The 15,726-nt window shown below is 37.7% G+C and overlaps 1 protein-coding gene across 1 annotated transcript; it reads left to right on the forward strand.

Annotated features, from left to right (window-relative positions):
• Nucleotides 1–807: 807 nt before the first annotated feature.
• On the forward strand, nucleotides 808–15,496 carry LOC149771495 (uncharacterized; the record flags this gene model as incomplete). Its single annotated transcript, XM_089948374.1, has 7 exons — nucleotides 808–829; nucleotides 3,122–3,235; nucleotides 5,605–5,718; nucleotides 8,011–8,124; nucleotides 10,494–10,607; nucleotides 12,900–13,013; nucleotides 15,383–15,496. Coding segments are annotated over exons 1-7 (706 nt in total), but the record flags the coding sequence as incomplete, so codon positions are not given.
• Nucleotides 15,497–15,726: the final 230 nt, after the last annotated feature.

Genomic DNA, 15,726 nt, shown 5'->3' on the forward strand with positions numbered 1-15,726 from the left:
CTCCTATATGACAGCGAGACGTTTACTGTCTATAGCAGACGTTCCTGACAAGTCAATCAATTCTACGATTCCTGATTTTGAGATTTTCACGAGCGTCTTCATCATATATGCCTTCAGTTGTCTGCAGAGGGTAGGCCCATGCTTAGATGGGCAGCAAACATTGTCCCGTTGCCAAATGAACCTTTTAGAGGACAGCTGCTATATGGCGAACTCTTTGATGTAAAGCGCGCTGTTGGAGGACACAAGAAGCGCTACATGAATACACTGAAGGTGTCCTTACCTATTATGGATATCAATAGCGACTCATGAGAGACACTTGCGCAAGACATTCCCTCCTGGTCTAACAAGAGCTTATTAAGCACATGCGCAACAGAACAGTTCAACATTGATCAGGTGCAGACGAAACGTGAAACTCGTAAGGACATATATACCAACGACTCTGTTTCTTTACCAAACCTTGTGTGCTGCACATGTAAGAGACACTTCCGTGCCCGGATGTCCTCACTTATCCTCTCCGTGCACATCACATGACAACAAATACCAAAGCTGTAGTTGTGGTCAACAACGATCGACAAGCTTGTTAACACATTTGAATAGTCATGGATCAAACTATGATGTGCACACGTAACACATTTCATTGGAACCTGTTCAAACGTCTCATTCAAAGTTTGTGATTGCTCTATATTCAAAGCTATGCTAATTGTCTTTGTTTCAGACATTGATGAATGTCTCACTTCGCCATGTGGAAATAATGCTACCTGTACAAATACCATGGGTTCATACTTTTGCAACTGTACTTCTGGCTGGATGGGCAGGAACTGCACAGAAGGTATTTTAGCATTAACTTCGCTTGAAAATACCAATCCTGTAATCGATTTCATGTCATTAAATGATTGTCAGTTAAAAGCCAACTAATGTTTCATTCGACTTACAACACACATAATCCCTGTAGCTGCAAATGTATAAGAATGGCAGGAAAATCATTGAAATTAGAATTCTCATATCTTTTTTGCTATGTAACTTCCAACTTAGGTGTCCAGTAGCTTTCCTATTAGATTTTTTATATTGAATAACATAGACACAGACAAATCATGCAAAACACGCTCTGACAGAAACATTGTGAGGATTGTAATATATTTTCTTTCCAATAATCTTCAAGTCTGGATACATAAATCAATACAAATTAAGCTGGCAAAATATTCGATCATTGTTATTGCCTTCCTATGAGCCACTGTTTCTTTGCGATCCTTTCTGCATCTTGTCAAAGTGTGGTAGTGGTTGATTCCACTATGTGTTTCAATTTAATTTCTTCTCTCAACAATGCCCTTTCTGACCTCTATATATGGTGACTATAAAATATAAATATTAATCGTTTTCACTCAACCTTTATCTATAATTAGTCTTCATGCTTTAGTATGTAAGTATGAATATGTAAGAATCACACAAGACGATGGAGAAAGTTCATTAAACATTCAGTCCAACTCGTTGACACGTCTCTTTAAGTGAACGGTTAAATACTTTTTCGGCATCAATTATTGTTAGTTCTTCTTCCTTTCTTCATTTTCGAGAGTATCAGTGCCAATCAGATGACAAATAATTATTCAGTGGAATCAACATATGAAAAAATACATTATTATAGAAGACACTTTATTGATTCAATTATAACTAATGTCACATATCACCTTCAACTATTACTGTGCGAAACGTCTCCGTCTCTCCCTTCAAATTTACTTTGTATATCCTTTTTCCTCAAATTAATTATTATTCAAATCTGATACGTGGAAATAATGATACATGTACAAATAACATTGGTTCATGCGTATATAAATGCACTAATGGCTGGATAGGAATAAACTGCCCTGAAGGTATCTTAATATCTATCTTCGACTGATGCTATGAATCTTGTGTTTTCATGGCACTGAAACACTGCTGATAGAACTCAGATTAAAGTTTCATTCCAGGTAAAATTTGACAACCTTCAGAGCTGCAATTGTTGCTCCATGGAAGGTGCTTATGAGCGGACATCACTACATACATTTTAGACTTCATTTCTTTACATGTATATTTTGTTCTTTGAATAATACAGTTCCACCTTCTCTGTGTTTCAGACATAGATGAATGTTCGACCTCGCCATGTGTAAATGATGCTACATGTACAAATACCATTGGTTCAAATCAATACAAATTAAGCTGGCAGAATATTTGATCATTGTTATTGCCTTTCCAAGAGCTACTGGTTCTTTGCGATCCTTCCTGCATCTTGTCAAGCTGTGGCAGTGGTTGATTCTACTATGTGTTTTAATTTAATTTATTCTCTGAACAAAGCACTTTCTAAAATAAATATAGTGACCATAAAATATGAAATATGAATCGTTTGCACTCAACCTTTATCTATAATTACACTTCGTGCTTTAGTATGTAAGCATGAACATATAAGAACCACACGAAACGATGGAGAAATTTCATTAAATATTCAATCGAACTCGTTGACTTGTCTCTTCAAGTGAAGGGTTAAATGTTTTCGGCATCAATTATTGTTAGTTCTTGTTCCCTTCTTCATTTTCGAGAGTATCATTGCCAATCAATGACAAAATATTATTCAGAGAAATCAACATATGGAAAAATACATTATTTATAAGACACGTTTTTCCTTCAAGTATAATTACTGTTCCATATCACCTTCAAATATTACTGTGAGAAACGTCTCCGGCGCCCCATACATCTTCATTATATGTGTTTTCTTCTGACATTAATTTGTATTCAAATTTGATCCGTGGAAATAATGATACATGTACAAATAACATTGGTTCATACGTACATAACTGAATTAAAGGTTGGATAGGAATATAATGCCCGGAAGGTATCTTAACATCTATCTTCGATTGATCCAATGAATCTTAGAAGTGTTTAAATGGCACTGAAACACTTTTGATGGAAATCAGATTAATATTGCATTCCAGGTAAAATTTGACAACCTACAGAGATTTAATCGTTGTTCCTTTATAATTGCCTATGAGAGGACACCACTACCTCCAAATGTGAAGATACCTTATAAGATTGATTTCTTTCCATGTGTCTTTATTTCTTTGAATAATATAATTCCACCTTCTCTGTGTTTCAGACATTGATGAATGTTTAACCTCGCCATGTGCAAACAATGCTACATGTACGAATACCATTGGTTCGTACGTATGCAACTGTACCAGTGGCTGGAAGGGAAAGAACTGCACAGAAGGTATTTTACCATCTATCCTCGCTTGATAGTATTAGTCTTGCAAGCGATTTCATGTCACTAAAACAAACTGTAGGTCGAAATCAAATTAATATTAACTTCCATTACACTTTAATAGCATAACGAGCTTAAATCTATATTGCTTGGTACTTTACTTCCATAGGAATGTATACTATAATTCCCAAATGTGAAGATATCTTCGAGTATTAATTTCTTTCAATCTCTCTTTAAGTTATTCAACAATAAAATTCGACCCTCTCTAGTCTTTTTCCCATCTCATTATTTTCAACTGTTCAATCAAGTTGTCTCTAACAAAGACTTCTGTAATGCATTGAAGCAAAATGTATTACGCACACAACATTCTTCAGAAAGAATTAGTTTGGTTCCGCCTGGAAAAATGAGTTTTGATTTGTGATGAATAACTACATAGTATCGTTTGTAATTTAGCTATAAAACGTCTGCTTAGAGAGGAACTGTATGGAAAGTCCATTTGATATATATTTGCAAGGTACCGTTCCATTTTCATCTGCATTACCATTTTACCATTAGCTTTTCCTGTGTCCCTAAAGTGCACACTGTCAAATTCTACCAAAATGTTCCTCTTTAAAAAGTCCAGTCGAATGGCCTCAGGATCCGATGCCATCAAGAATTATAGAATGAATCAATTATCGAACATGAATTTAAAAGCATCTACATGGCCCACCTCTACAAGCGAGAGGGCTACTATCAGTGGTGTGACATTCTCATATGAATGTCCCTCTTGTCAATTGTAAAGAAACTTTCTCGCGTCCTCTTCAATCGCTTCATTCAACATCTTGAGCTGAGTCTTCTTCCAGAAAAGAAGTTTGGTTTCCTCGCAAGTCCTGGAGCAATGGGCATGATAATCGCTGGACGACAACTCCAGCAAAAATTCCAAGAGCAATACAGAGACCACGATACAACATTTCGTGACCTCACCGTTGCCGTCCTAACTATCAGCAGAAATGGAGTCTGGAATATGATGCCAAATTTGGGTTGCTGTGTAGATTCATTACATTCATTAGTAAGGTCCGCGACAGCATGATGGCAGATGTAATGGCCAAGGGAGAATCCGCAGATGGTGTGGAACAAGGCTGCGGTCTGATGCGCATACTCTACATCATATTTGTCATGTTTTGCTCTCAAATGACTACCACAGCAGTAATCAGTATTCCATGTTGGACACGGGATTGGATTTCTTGCCGTCTAACCTTGGTGTTTGCTGTGGATCACGAAGACGAAGGAAACATAAATCAAGAACATCATCGTTCCTGGCGTCTGCACCCTCTATTCCTGCTCAAAACAAGACATGCATGCCATCATGGACAGGTTTTGTCAGGGGTGTCATACTTACCACCTCTCGAACAGTAGGAAGAGACGGAATTCATGTCCCAACCTCCCGCTGGAAAGAAAAATTATGAACCGTGCATGACAATGTAGGATCATACTACAGGAAGTCGACAGCTTCACTGCTCTGGGCAGCAACCTCTCAAGAGCAGTCAACAATCACATTGAATTCAACACCAGAACTACCAAAGTTACTTCAGCCCTCGGGAGACTATGTGAGAATGTTTGCGACGGCAGATGACTCAGATTTACCGACCAGGTGAAACTGTACCGAGCTGCTCTCTTCAACACCCTCCTATATGACAGCGAGACGTTTACTGTCTATAGCAGACGTTCCTGACAAGTCAATCAATTCTACGATTCCTGATTTTGAGATTTTCACGAGCGTCTTCATCATATATGCCTTCAGTTGTCTGCAGAGGGTAGGCCCATGCTTAGATGGGCAGCAAACATTGTCCCGTTGCCAAATGAACCTTTTAGAGGACAGCTGCTATATGGCGAACTCTTTGATGTAAAGCGCGCTGTTGGAGGACACAAGAAGCGCTACATGAATACACTGAAGGTGTCCTTACCTATTATGGATATCAATAGCGACTCATGAGAGACACTTGCGCAAGACATTCCCTCCTGGTCTAACAAGAGCTTATTAAGCACATGCGCAACAGAACAGTTCAACATTGATCAGGTGCAGACGAAACGTGAAACTCGTAAGGACATATATACCAACGACTCTGTTTCTTTACCAAACCTTGTGTGCTGCACATGTAAGAGACACTTCCGTGCCCGGATGTCCTCACTTATCCTCTCCGTGCACATCACATGACAACAAATACCAAAGCTGTAGTTGTGGTCAACAACGATCGACAAGCTTGTTAACACATTTGAATAGTCATGGATCAAACTATGATGTGCACACGTAACACATTTCATTGGAACCTGTTCAAACGTCTCATTCAAAGTTTGTGATTGCTCTATATTCAAAGCTATGCTAATTGTCTTTGTTTCAGACATTGATGAATGTCTCACTTCGCCATGTGGAAATAATGCTACCTGTACAAATACCATGGGTTCATACTTTTGCAACTGTACTTCTGGCTGGATGGGCAGGAACTGCACAGAAGGTATTTTAGCATTAACTTCGCTTGAAAATACCAATCCTGTAATCGATTTCATGTCATTAAATGATTGTCAGTTAAAAGCCAACTAATGTTTCATTCGACTTACAACACACATAATCCCTGTAGCTGCAAATGTATAAGAATGGCAGGAAAATCATTGAAATTAGAATTCTCATATCTTTTTTGCTATGTAACTTCCAACTTAGGTGTCCAGTAGCTTTCCTATTAGATTTTTTATATTGAATAACATAGACACAGACAAATCATGCAAAACACGCTCTGACAGAAACATTGTGAGGATTGTAATATATTTTCTTTCCAATTATCTTCAAGTCTGGATACATAAATCAATACAAATTAAGCTGGCAAAATATTCGATCATTGTTATTGCCTTCCTATGAGCCACTGTTTCTTTGCGATCCTTTCTGCATCTTGTCAAAGTGTGGTAGTGGTTGATTCCACTATGTGTTTCAATTTAATTTCTTCTCTCAACAATGCCCTTTCTGACCTCTATATATGGTGACTATAAAATATAAATATTAATCGTTTTCACTCAACCTTTATCTATAATTAGTCTTCATGCTTTAGTATGTAAGTATGAATATGTAAGAATCACACAAGACGATGGAGAAAGTTCATTAAACATTCAGTCCAACTCGTTGACACGTCTCTTTAAGTGAACGGTTAAATACTTTTTCGGCATCAATTATTGTTAGTTCTTCTTCCTTTCTTCATTTTCGAGAGTATCAGTGCCAATCAGATGACAAATAATTATTCAGTGGAATCAACATATGAAAAAATACATTATTATAGAAGACACTTTATTGATTCAATTATAACTAATGTCACATATCACCTTCAACTATTACTGTGCGAAACGTCTCCGTCTCTCCCTTCAAATTTACTTTGTATATCCTTTTTCCTCAAATTAATTATTATTCAAATCTGATACGTGGAAATAATGATACATGTACAAATAACATTGGTTCATGCGTATATAAATGCACTAATGGCTGGATAGGAATAAACTGCCCTGAAGGTATCTTAATATCTATCTTCGACTGATGCTATGAATCTTGTGTTTTCATGGCACTGAAACACTGCTGATAGAACTCAGATTAAAGTTTCATTCCAGGTAAAATTTGACAACCTTCAGAGCTGCAATTGTTGCTCCATGGAAGGTGCTTATGAGCGGACATCACTACATACATTTTAGACTTCATTTCTTTACATGTATATTTTGTTCTTTGAATAATACAGTTCCACCTTCTCTGTGTTTCAGACATAGATGAATGTTCGACCTCGCCATGTGTAAATGATGCTACATGTACAAATACCATTGGTTCAAATCAATACAAATTAAGCTGGCAGAATATTTGATCATTGTTATTGCCTTTCCAAGAGCTACTGGTTCTTTGCGATCCTTCCTGCATCTTGTCAAGCTGTGGCAGTGGTTGATTCTACTATGTGTTTTAATTTAATTTATTCTCTGAACAAAGCACTTTCTAAAATAAATATAGTGACCATAAAATATGAAATATGAATCGTTTGCACTCAACCTTTATCTATAATTACACTTCGTGCTTTAGTATGTAAGCATGAACATATAAGAACCACACGAAACGATGGAGAAATTTCATTAAATATTCAATCGAACTCGTTGACTTGTCTCTTCAAGTGAAGGGTTAAATGTTTTCGGCATCAATTATTGTTAGTTCTTGTTCCCTTCTTCATTTTCGAGAGTATCATTGCCAATCAATGACAAAATATTATTCAGAGAAATCAACATATGGAAAAATACATTATTTATAAGACACGTTTTTCCTTCAAGTATAATTACTGTTCCATATCACCTTCAAATATTACTGTGAGAAACGTCTCCGGCGCCCCATACATCTTCATTATATGTGTTTTCTTCTGACATTAATTTGTATTCAAATTTGATCCGTGGAAATAATGATACATGTACAAATAACATTGGTTCATACGTACATAACTGAATTAAAGGTTGGATAGGAATATAATGCCCGGAAGGTATCTTAACATCTATCTTCGATTGATCCAATGAATCTTAGAAGTGTTTAAATGGCACTGAAACACTTTTGATGGAAATCAGATTAATATTGCATTCCAGGTAAAATTTGACAACCTACAGAGATTTAATCGTTGTTCCTTTATAATTGCCTATGAGAGGACACCACTACCTCCAAATGTGAAGATACCTTATAAGATTGATTTCTTTCCATGTGTCTTTATTTCTTTGAATAATATAATTCCACCTTCTCTGTGTTTCAGACATTGATGAATGTTTAACCTCGCCATGTGCAAACAATGCTACATGTACGAATACCATTGGTTCGTACGTATGCAACTGTACCAGTGGCTGGAAGGGAAAGAACTGCACAGAAGGTATTTTACCATCTATCCTCGCTTGATAGTATTAGTCTTGCAAGCGATTTCATGTCACTAAAACAAACTGTAGGTCGAAATCAAATTAATATTAACTTCCATTACACTTTAATAGCATAACGAGCTTAAATCTATATTGCTTGGTACTTTACTTCCATAGGAATGTATACTATAATTCCCAAATGTGAAGATATCTTCGAGTATTAATTTCTTTCAATCTCTCTTTAAGTTATTCAACAATAAAATTCGACCCTCTCTAGTCTTTTTCCCATCTCATTATTTTCAACTGTTCAATCAAGTTGTCTCTAACAAAGACTTCTGTAATGCATTGAAGCAAAATGTATTACGCACACAACATTCTTCAGAAAGAATTAGTTTGGTTCCGCCTGGAAAAATGAGTTTTGATTTGTGATGAATAACTACATAGTATCGTTTGTAATTTAGCTATAAAACGTCTGCTTAGAGAGGAACTGTATGGAAAGTCCATTTGATATATATTTGCAAGGTACCGTTCCATTTTCATCTGCATTACCATTTTACCATTAGCTTTTCCTGTGTCCCTAAAGTGCACACTGTCAAATTCTACCAAAATGTTCCTCTTTAAAAAGTCCAGTCGAATGGCCTCAGGATCCGATGCCATCAAGAATTATAGAATGAATCAATTATCGAACATGAATTTAAAAGCATCTACATGGCCCACCTCTACAAGCGAGAGGGCTACTATCAGTGGTGTGACATTCTCATATGAATGTCCCTCTTGTCAATTGTAAAGAAACTTTCTCGCGTCCTCTTCAATCGCTTCATTCAACATCTTGAGCTGAGTCTTCTTCCAGAAAAGAAGTTTGGTTTCCTCGCAAGTCCTGGAGCAATGGGCATGATAATCGCTGGACGACAACTCCAGCAAAAATTCCAAGAGCAATACAGAGACCACGATACAACATTTCGTGACCTCACCGTTGCCGTCCTAACTATCAGCAGAAATGGAGTCTGGAATATGATGCCAAATTTGGGTTGCTGTGTAGATTCATTACATTCATTAGTAAGGTCCGCGACAGCATGATGGCAGATGTAATGGCCAAGGGAGAATCCGCAGATGGTGTGGAACAAGGCTGCGGTCTGATGCGCATACTCTACATCATATTTGTCATGTTTTGCTCTCAAATGACTACCACAGCAGTAATCAGTATTCCATGTTGGACACGGGATTGGATTTCTTGCCGTCTAACCTTGGTGTTTGCTGTGGATCACGAAGACGAAGGAAACATAAATCAAGAACATCATCGTTCCTGGCGTCTGCACCCTCTATTCCTGCTCAAAACAAGACATGCATGCCATCATGGACAGGTTTTGTCAGGGGTGTCATACTTACCACCTCTCGAACAGTAGGAAGAGACGGAATTCATGTCCCAACCTCCCGCTGGAAAGAAAAATTATGAACCGTGCATGACAATGTAGGATCATACTACAGGAAGTCGACAGCTTCACTGCTCTGGGCAGCAACCTCTCAAGAGCAGTCAACAATCACATTGAATTCAACACCAGAACTACCAAAGTTACTTCAGCCCTCGGGAGACTATGTGAGAATGTTTGCGACGGCAGATGACTCAGATTTACCGACCAGGTGAAACTGTACCGAGCTGCTCTCTTCAACACCCTCCTATATGACAGCGAGACGTTTACTGTCTATAGCAGACGTTCCTGACAAGTCAATCAATTCTACGATTCCTGATTTTGAGATTTTCACGAGCGTCTTCATCATATATGCCTTCAGTTGTCTGCAGAGGGTAGGCCCATGCTTAGATGGGCAGCAAACATTGTCCCGTTGCCAAATGAACCTTTTAGAGGACAGCTGCTATATGGCGAACTCTTTGATGTAAAGCGCGCTGTTGGAGGACACAAGAAGCGCTACATGAATACACTGAAGGTGTCCTTACCTATTATGGATATCAATAGCGACTCATGAGAGACACTTGCGCAAGACATTCCCTCCTGGTCTAACAAGAGCTTATTAAGCACATGCGCAACAGAACAGTTCAACATTGATCAGGTGCAGACGAAACGTGAAACTCGTAAGGACATATATACCAACGACTCTGTTTCTTTACCAAACCTTGTGTGCTGCACATGTAAGAGACACTTCCGTGCCCGGATGTCCTCACTTATCCTCTCCGTGCACATCACATGACAACAAATACCAAAGCTGTAGTTGTGGTCAACAACGATCGACAAGCTTGTTAACACATTTGAATAGTCATGGATCAAACTATGATGTGCACACGTAACACATTTCATTGGAACCTGTTCAAACGTCTCATTCAAAGTTTGTGATTGCTCTATATTCAAAGCTATGCTAATTGTCTTTGTTTCAGACATTGATGAATGTCTCACTTCGCCATGTGGAAATAATGCTACCTGTACAAATACCATGGGTTCATACTTTTGCAACTGTACTTCTGGCTGGATGGGCAGGAACTGCACAGAAGGTATTTTAGCATTAACTTCGCTTGAAAATACCAATCCTGTAATCGATTTCATGTCATTAAATGATTGTCAGTTAAAAGCCAACTAATGTTTCATTCGACTTACAACACACATAATCCCTGTAGCTGCAAATGTATAAGAATGGCAGGAAAATCATTGAAATTAGAATTCTCATATCTTTTTTGCTATGTAACTTCCAACTTAGGTGTCCAGTAGCTTTCCTATTAGATTTTTTATATTGAATAACATAGACACAGACAAATCATGCAAAACACGCTCTGACAGAAACATTGTGAGGATTGTAATATATTTTCTTTCCAATTATCTTCAAGTCTGGATACATAAATCAATACAAATTAAGCTGGCAAAATATTCGATCATTGTTATTGCCTTCCTATGAGCCACTGTTTCTTTGCGATCCTTTCTGCATCTTGTCAAAGTGTGGTAGTGGTTGATTCCACTATGTGTTTCAATTTAATTTCTTCTCTCAACAATGCCCTTTCTGACCTCTATATATGGTGACTATAAAATATAAATATTAATCGTTTTCACTCAACCTTTATCTATAATTAGTCTTCATGCTTTAGTATGTAAGTATGAATATGTAAGAATCACACAAGACGATGGAGAAAGTTCATTAAACATTCAGTCCAACTCGTTGACACGTCTCTTTAAGTGAACGGTTAAATACTTTTTCGGCATCAATTATTGTTAGTTCTTCTTCCTTTCTTCATTTTCGAGAGTATCAGTGCCAATCAGATGACAAATAATTATTCAGTGGAATCAACATATGAAAAAATACATTATTATAGAAGACACTTTATTGATTCAATTATAACTAATGTCACATATCACCTTCAACTATTACTGTGCGAAACGTCTCCGTCTCTCCCTTCAAATTTACTTTGTATATCCTTTTTCCTCAAATTAATTATTATTCAAATCTGATACGTGGAAATAATGATACATGTACAAATAACATTGGTTCATGCGTATATAAATGCACTAATGGCTGGATAGGAATAAACTGCCCTGAAGGTATCTTAATATCTATCTTCGACTGATGCTATGAATCTTGTGTTTTCATGGCACTGAAACACTGCTGATAGAACTCAGATTAAAGTTTCATTCCAGGTAAAATTTGACAACCTTCAGAGCTGCAATTGTTGCTCCATGGAAGGTGCTTATGAGCGGACATCACTACATACATTTTAGACTTCATTTCTTTACATGTATATTTTGTTCTTTGAATAATACAGTTCCACCTTCTCTGTGTTTCAGACATAGATGAATGTTCGACCTCGCCATGTGTAAATGATGCTACATGTACAAATACCATTGGTTCAAATCAATACAAATTAAGCTGGCAGAATATTTGATCATTGTTATTGCCTTTCCAAGAGCTACTGGTTCTTTGCGATCCTTCCTGCATCTTGTCAAGCTGTGGCAGTGGTTGATTCTACTATGTGTTTTAATTTAATTTATTCTCTGAACAAAGCACTTTCTAAAATAAATATAGTGACCATAAAATATGAAATATGAATCGTTTGCACTCAACCTTTATCTATAATTACACTTCGTGCTTTAGTATGTAAGCATGAACATATAAGAACCACACGAAACGATGGAGAAATTTCATTAAATATTCAATCGAACTCGTTGACTTGTCTCTTCAAGTGAAGGGTTAAATGTTTTCGGCATCAATTATTGTTAGTTCTTGTTCCCTTCTTCATTTTCGAGAGTATCATTGCCAATCAATGACAAAATATTATTCAGAGAAATCAACATATGGAAAAATACATTATTTATAAGACACGTTTTTCCTTCAAGTATAATTACTGTTCCATATCACCTTCAAATATTACTGTGAGAAACGTCTCCGGCGCCCCATACATCTTCATTATATGTGTTTTCTTCTGACATTAATTTGTATTCAAATTTGATCCGTGGAAATAATGATACATGTACAAATAACATTGGTTCATACGTACATAACTGAATTAAAGGTTGGATAGGAATATAATGCCCGGAAGGTATCTTAACATCTATCTTCGATTGATCCAATGAATCTTAGAAGTGTTTAAATGGCACTGAAACACTTTTGATGGAAATCAGATTAATATTGCATTCCAGGTAAAATTTGACAACCTACAGAGATTTAATCGTTGTTCCTTTATAATTGCCTATGAGAGGACACCACTACCTCCAAATGTGAAGATACCTTATAAGATTGATTTCTTTCCATGTGTCTTTATTTCTTTGAATAATATAATTCCACCTTCTCTGTGTTTCAGACATTGATGAATGTTTAACCTCGCCATGTGCAAACAATGCTACATGTACGAATACCATTGGTTCATACGTATGCAACTGTACCAGTGGCTGGAAGGGAAAGAACTGCACAGAAGGTATTTTACCATCTATCCTCGCTTGATAGTATTAGTCTTGCAAGCGATTTCATGTCACTAAAACAAACTGTAGGTCGAAATCAAATTAATATTAACTTCCATTACACTTTAATAGCATAACGAGCTTAAATCTATATTGCTTGGTACTTTACTTCCATAGGAATGTATACTATAATTCCCAAATGTGAAGATATCTTCGAGTATTAATTTCTTTCAATCTCTCTTTAAGTTATTCAACAATAAAATTCGACCCTCTCTAGTCTTTTTCCCATCTCATTATTTTCAACTGTTCAATCAAGTTGTCTCTAACAAAGACTTCTGTAATGCATTGAAGCAAAATGTATTACGCACACAACATTCTTCAGAAAGAATTAGTTTGGTTCCGCCTGGAAAAATGAGTTTTGATTTGTGATGAATAACTACATAGTATCGTTTGTAATTTAGCTATAAAACGTCTGCTTAGAGAGGAACTGTATGGAAAGTCCATTTGATATATATTTGCAAGGTACCGTTCCATTTTCATCTGCATTACCATTTTACCATTAGCTTTTCCTGTGTCCCTAAAGTGCACACTGTCAAATTCTACCAAAATGTTCCTCTTTAAAAAGTCCAGTCGAATGGCCTCAGGATCCGATGCCATCAAGAATTATAGAATGAATCAATTATCGAACATGAATTTAAAAGCATCTACATGGCCCACCTCTACAAGCGAGAGGGCTACTATCAGTGGTGTGACATTCTCATATGAATGTCCCTCTTGTCAATTGTAAAGAAACTTTCTCGCGTCCTCTTCAATCGCTTCATTCAACATCTTGAGCTGAGTCTTCTTCCAGAAAAGAAGTTTGGTTTCCTCGCAAGTCCTGGAGCAATGGGCATGATAATCGCTGGACGACAACTCCAGCAAAAATTCCAAGAGCAATACAGAGACCACGATACAACATTTCGTGACCTCACCGTTGCCGTCCTAACTATCAGCAGAAATGGAGTCTGGAATATGATGCCAAATTTGGGTTGCTGTGTAGATTCATTACATTCATTAGTAAGGTCCGCGACAGCATGATGGCAGATGTAATGGCCAAGGGAGAATCCGCAGATGGTGTGGAACAAGGCTGCGGTCTGATGCGCATACTCTACATCATATTTGTCATGTTTTGCTCTCAAATGACTACCACAGCAGTAATCAGTATTCCATGTTGGACACGGGATTGGATTTCTTGCCGTCTAACCTTGGTGTTTGCTGTGGATCACGAAGACGAAGGAAACATAAATCAAGAACATCATCGTTCCTGGCGTCTGCACCCTCTATTCCTGCTCAAAACAAGACATGCATGCCATCATGGACAGGTTTTGTCAGGGGTGTCATACTTACCACCTCTCGAACAGTAGGAAGAGACGGAATTCATGTCCCAACCTCCCGCTGGAAAGAAAAATTATGAACCGTGCATGACAATGTAGGATCATACTACAGGAAGTCGACAGCTTCACTGCTCTGGGCAGCAACCTCTCAAGAGCAGTCAACAATCACATTGAATTCAACACCAGAACTACCAAAGTTACTTCAGCCCTCGGGAGACTATGTGAGAATGTTTGCGACGGCAGATGACTCAGATTTACCGACCAGGTGAAACTGTACCGAGCTGCTCTCTTCAACACCCTCCTATATGACAGCGAGACGTTTACTGTCTATAGCAGACGTTCCTGACAAGTCAATCAATTCTACGATTCCTGATTTTGAGATTTTCACGAGCGTCTTCATCATATATGCCTTCAGTTGTCTGCAGAGGGTAGGCCCATGCTTAGATGGGCAGCAAACATTGTCCCGTTGCCAAATGAACCTTTTAGAGGACAGCTGCTATATGGCGAACTCTTTGATGTAAAGCGCGCTGTTGGAGGACACAAGAAGCGCTACATGAATACACTGAAGGTGTCCTTACCTATTATGGATATCAATAGCGACTCATGAGAGACACTTGCGCAAGACATTCCCTCCTGGTCTAACAAGAGCTTATTAAGCACATGCGCAACAGAACAGTTCAACATTGATCAGGTGCAGACGAAACGTGAAACTCGTAAGGACATATATACCAACGACTCTGTTTCTTTACCAAACCTTGTGTGCTGCACATGTAAGAGACACTTCCGTGCCCGGATGTCCTCACTTATCCTCTCCGTGCACATCACATGACAACAAATACCAAAGCTGTAGTTGTGGTCAACAACGATCGACAAGCTTGTTAACACATTTGAATAGTCATGGATCAAACTATGATGTGCACACGTAACACATTTCATTGGAACCTGTTCAAACGTCTCATTCAAAGTTTGTGATTGCTCTATATTCAAAGCTATGCTAATTGTCTTTGTTTCAGACATTGATGAATGTCTCACTTCGCCATGTGGAAATAATGCTACCTGTACAAATACCATGGGTTCATACTTTTGCAACTGTACTTCTGGCTGGATGGGCAGGAACTGCACAGAAGGTATTTTAGCATTAACTTCGCTTGAAAATACCAATCCTGTAATCGATTTCATGTCATTAAATGATTGTCAGTTAAAAGCCAACTAATGTTTCATTCGACTTACAACACACATAATCCCTGTAGCTGCAAATGTATAAGAATGGCAGGAAAATCATTGAAATTAGAATTCTCATATCTTTTTTGCTATGTAACTTCCAACTTAGGTGTCCAGTAGCTTTCCTATTAGATTT

This window comes from Sinohyriopsis cumingii, unplaced genomic scaffold (assembly GCF_028554795.1).
Source record: "Sinohyriopsis cumingii isolate HCF-2022 unplaced genomic scaffold, ASM2855479v2 utg001818l, whole genome shotgun sequence".
NCBI lineage: Eukaryota > Metazoa > Mollusca > Bivalvia > Unionida > Unionidae > Sinohyriopsis > Sinohyriopsis cumingii.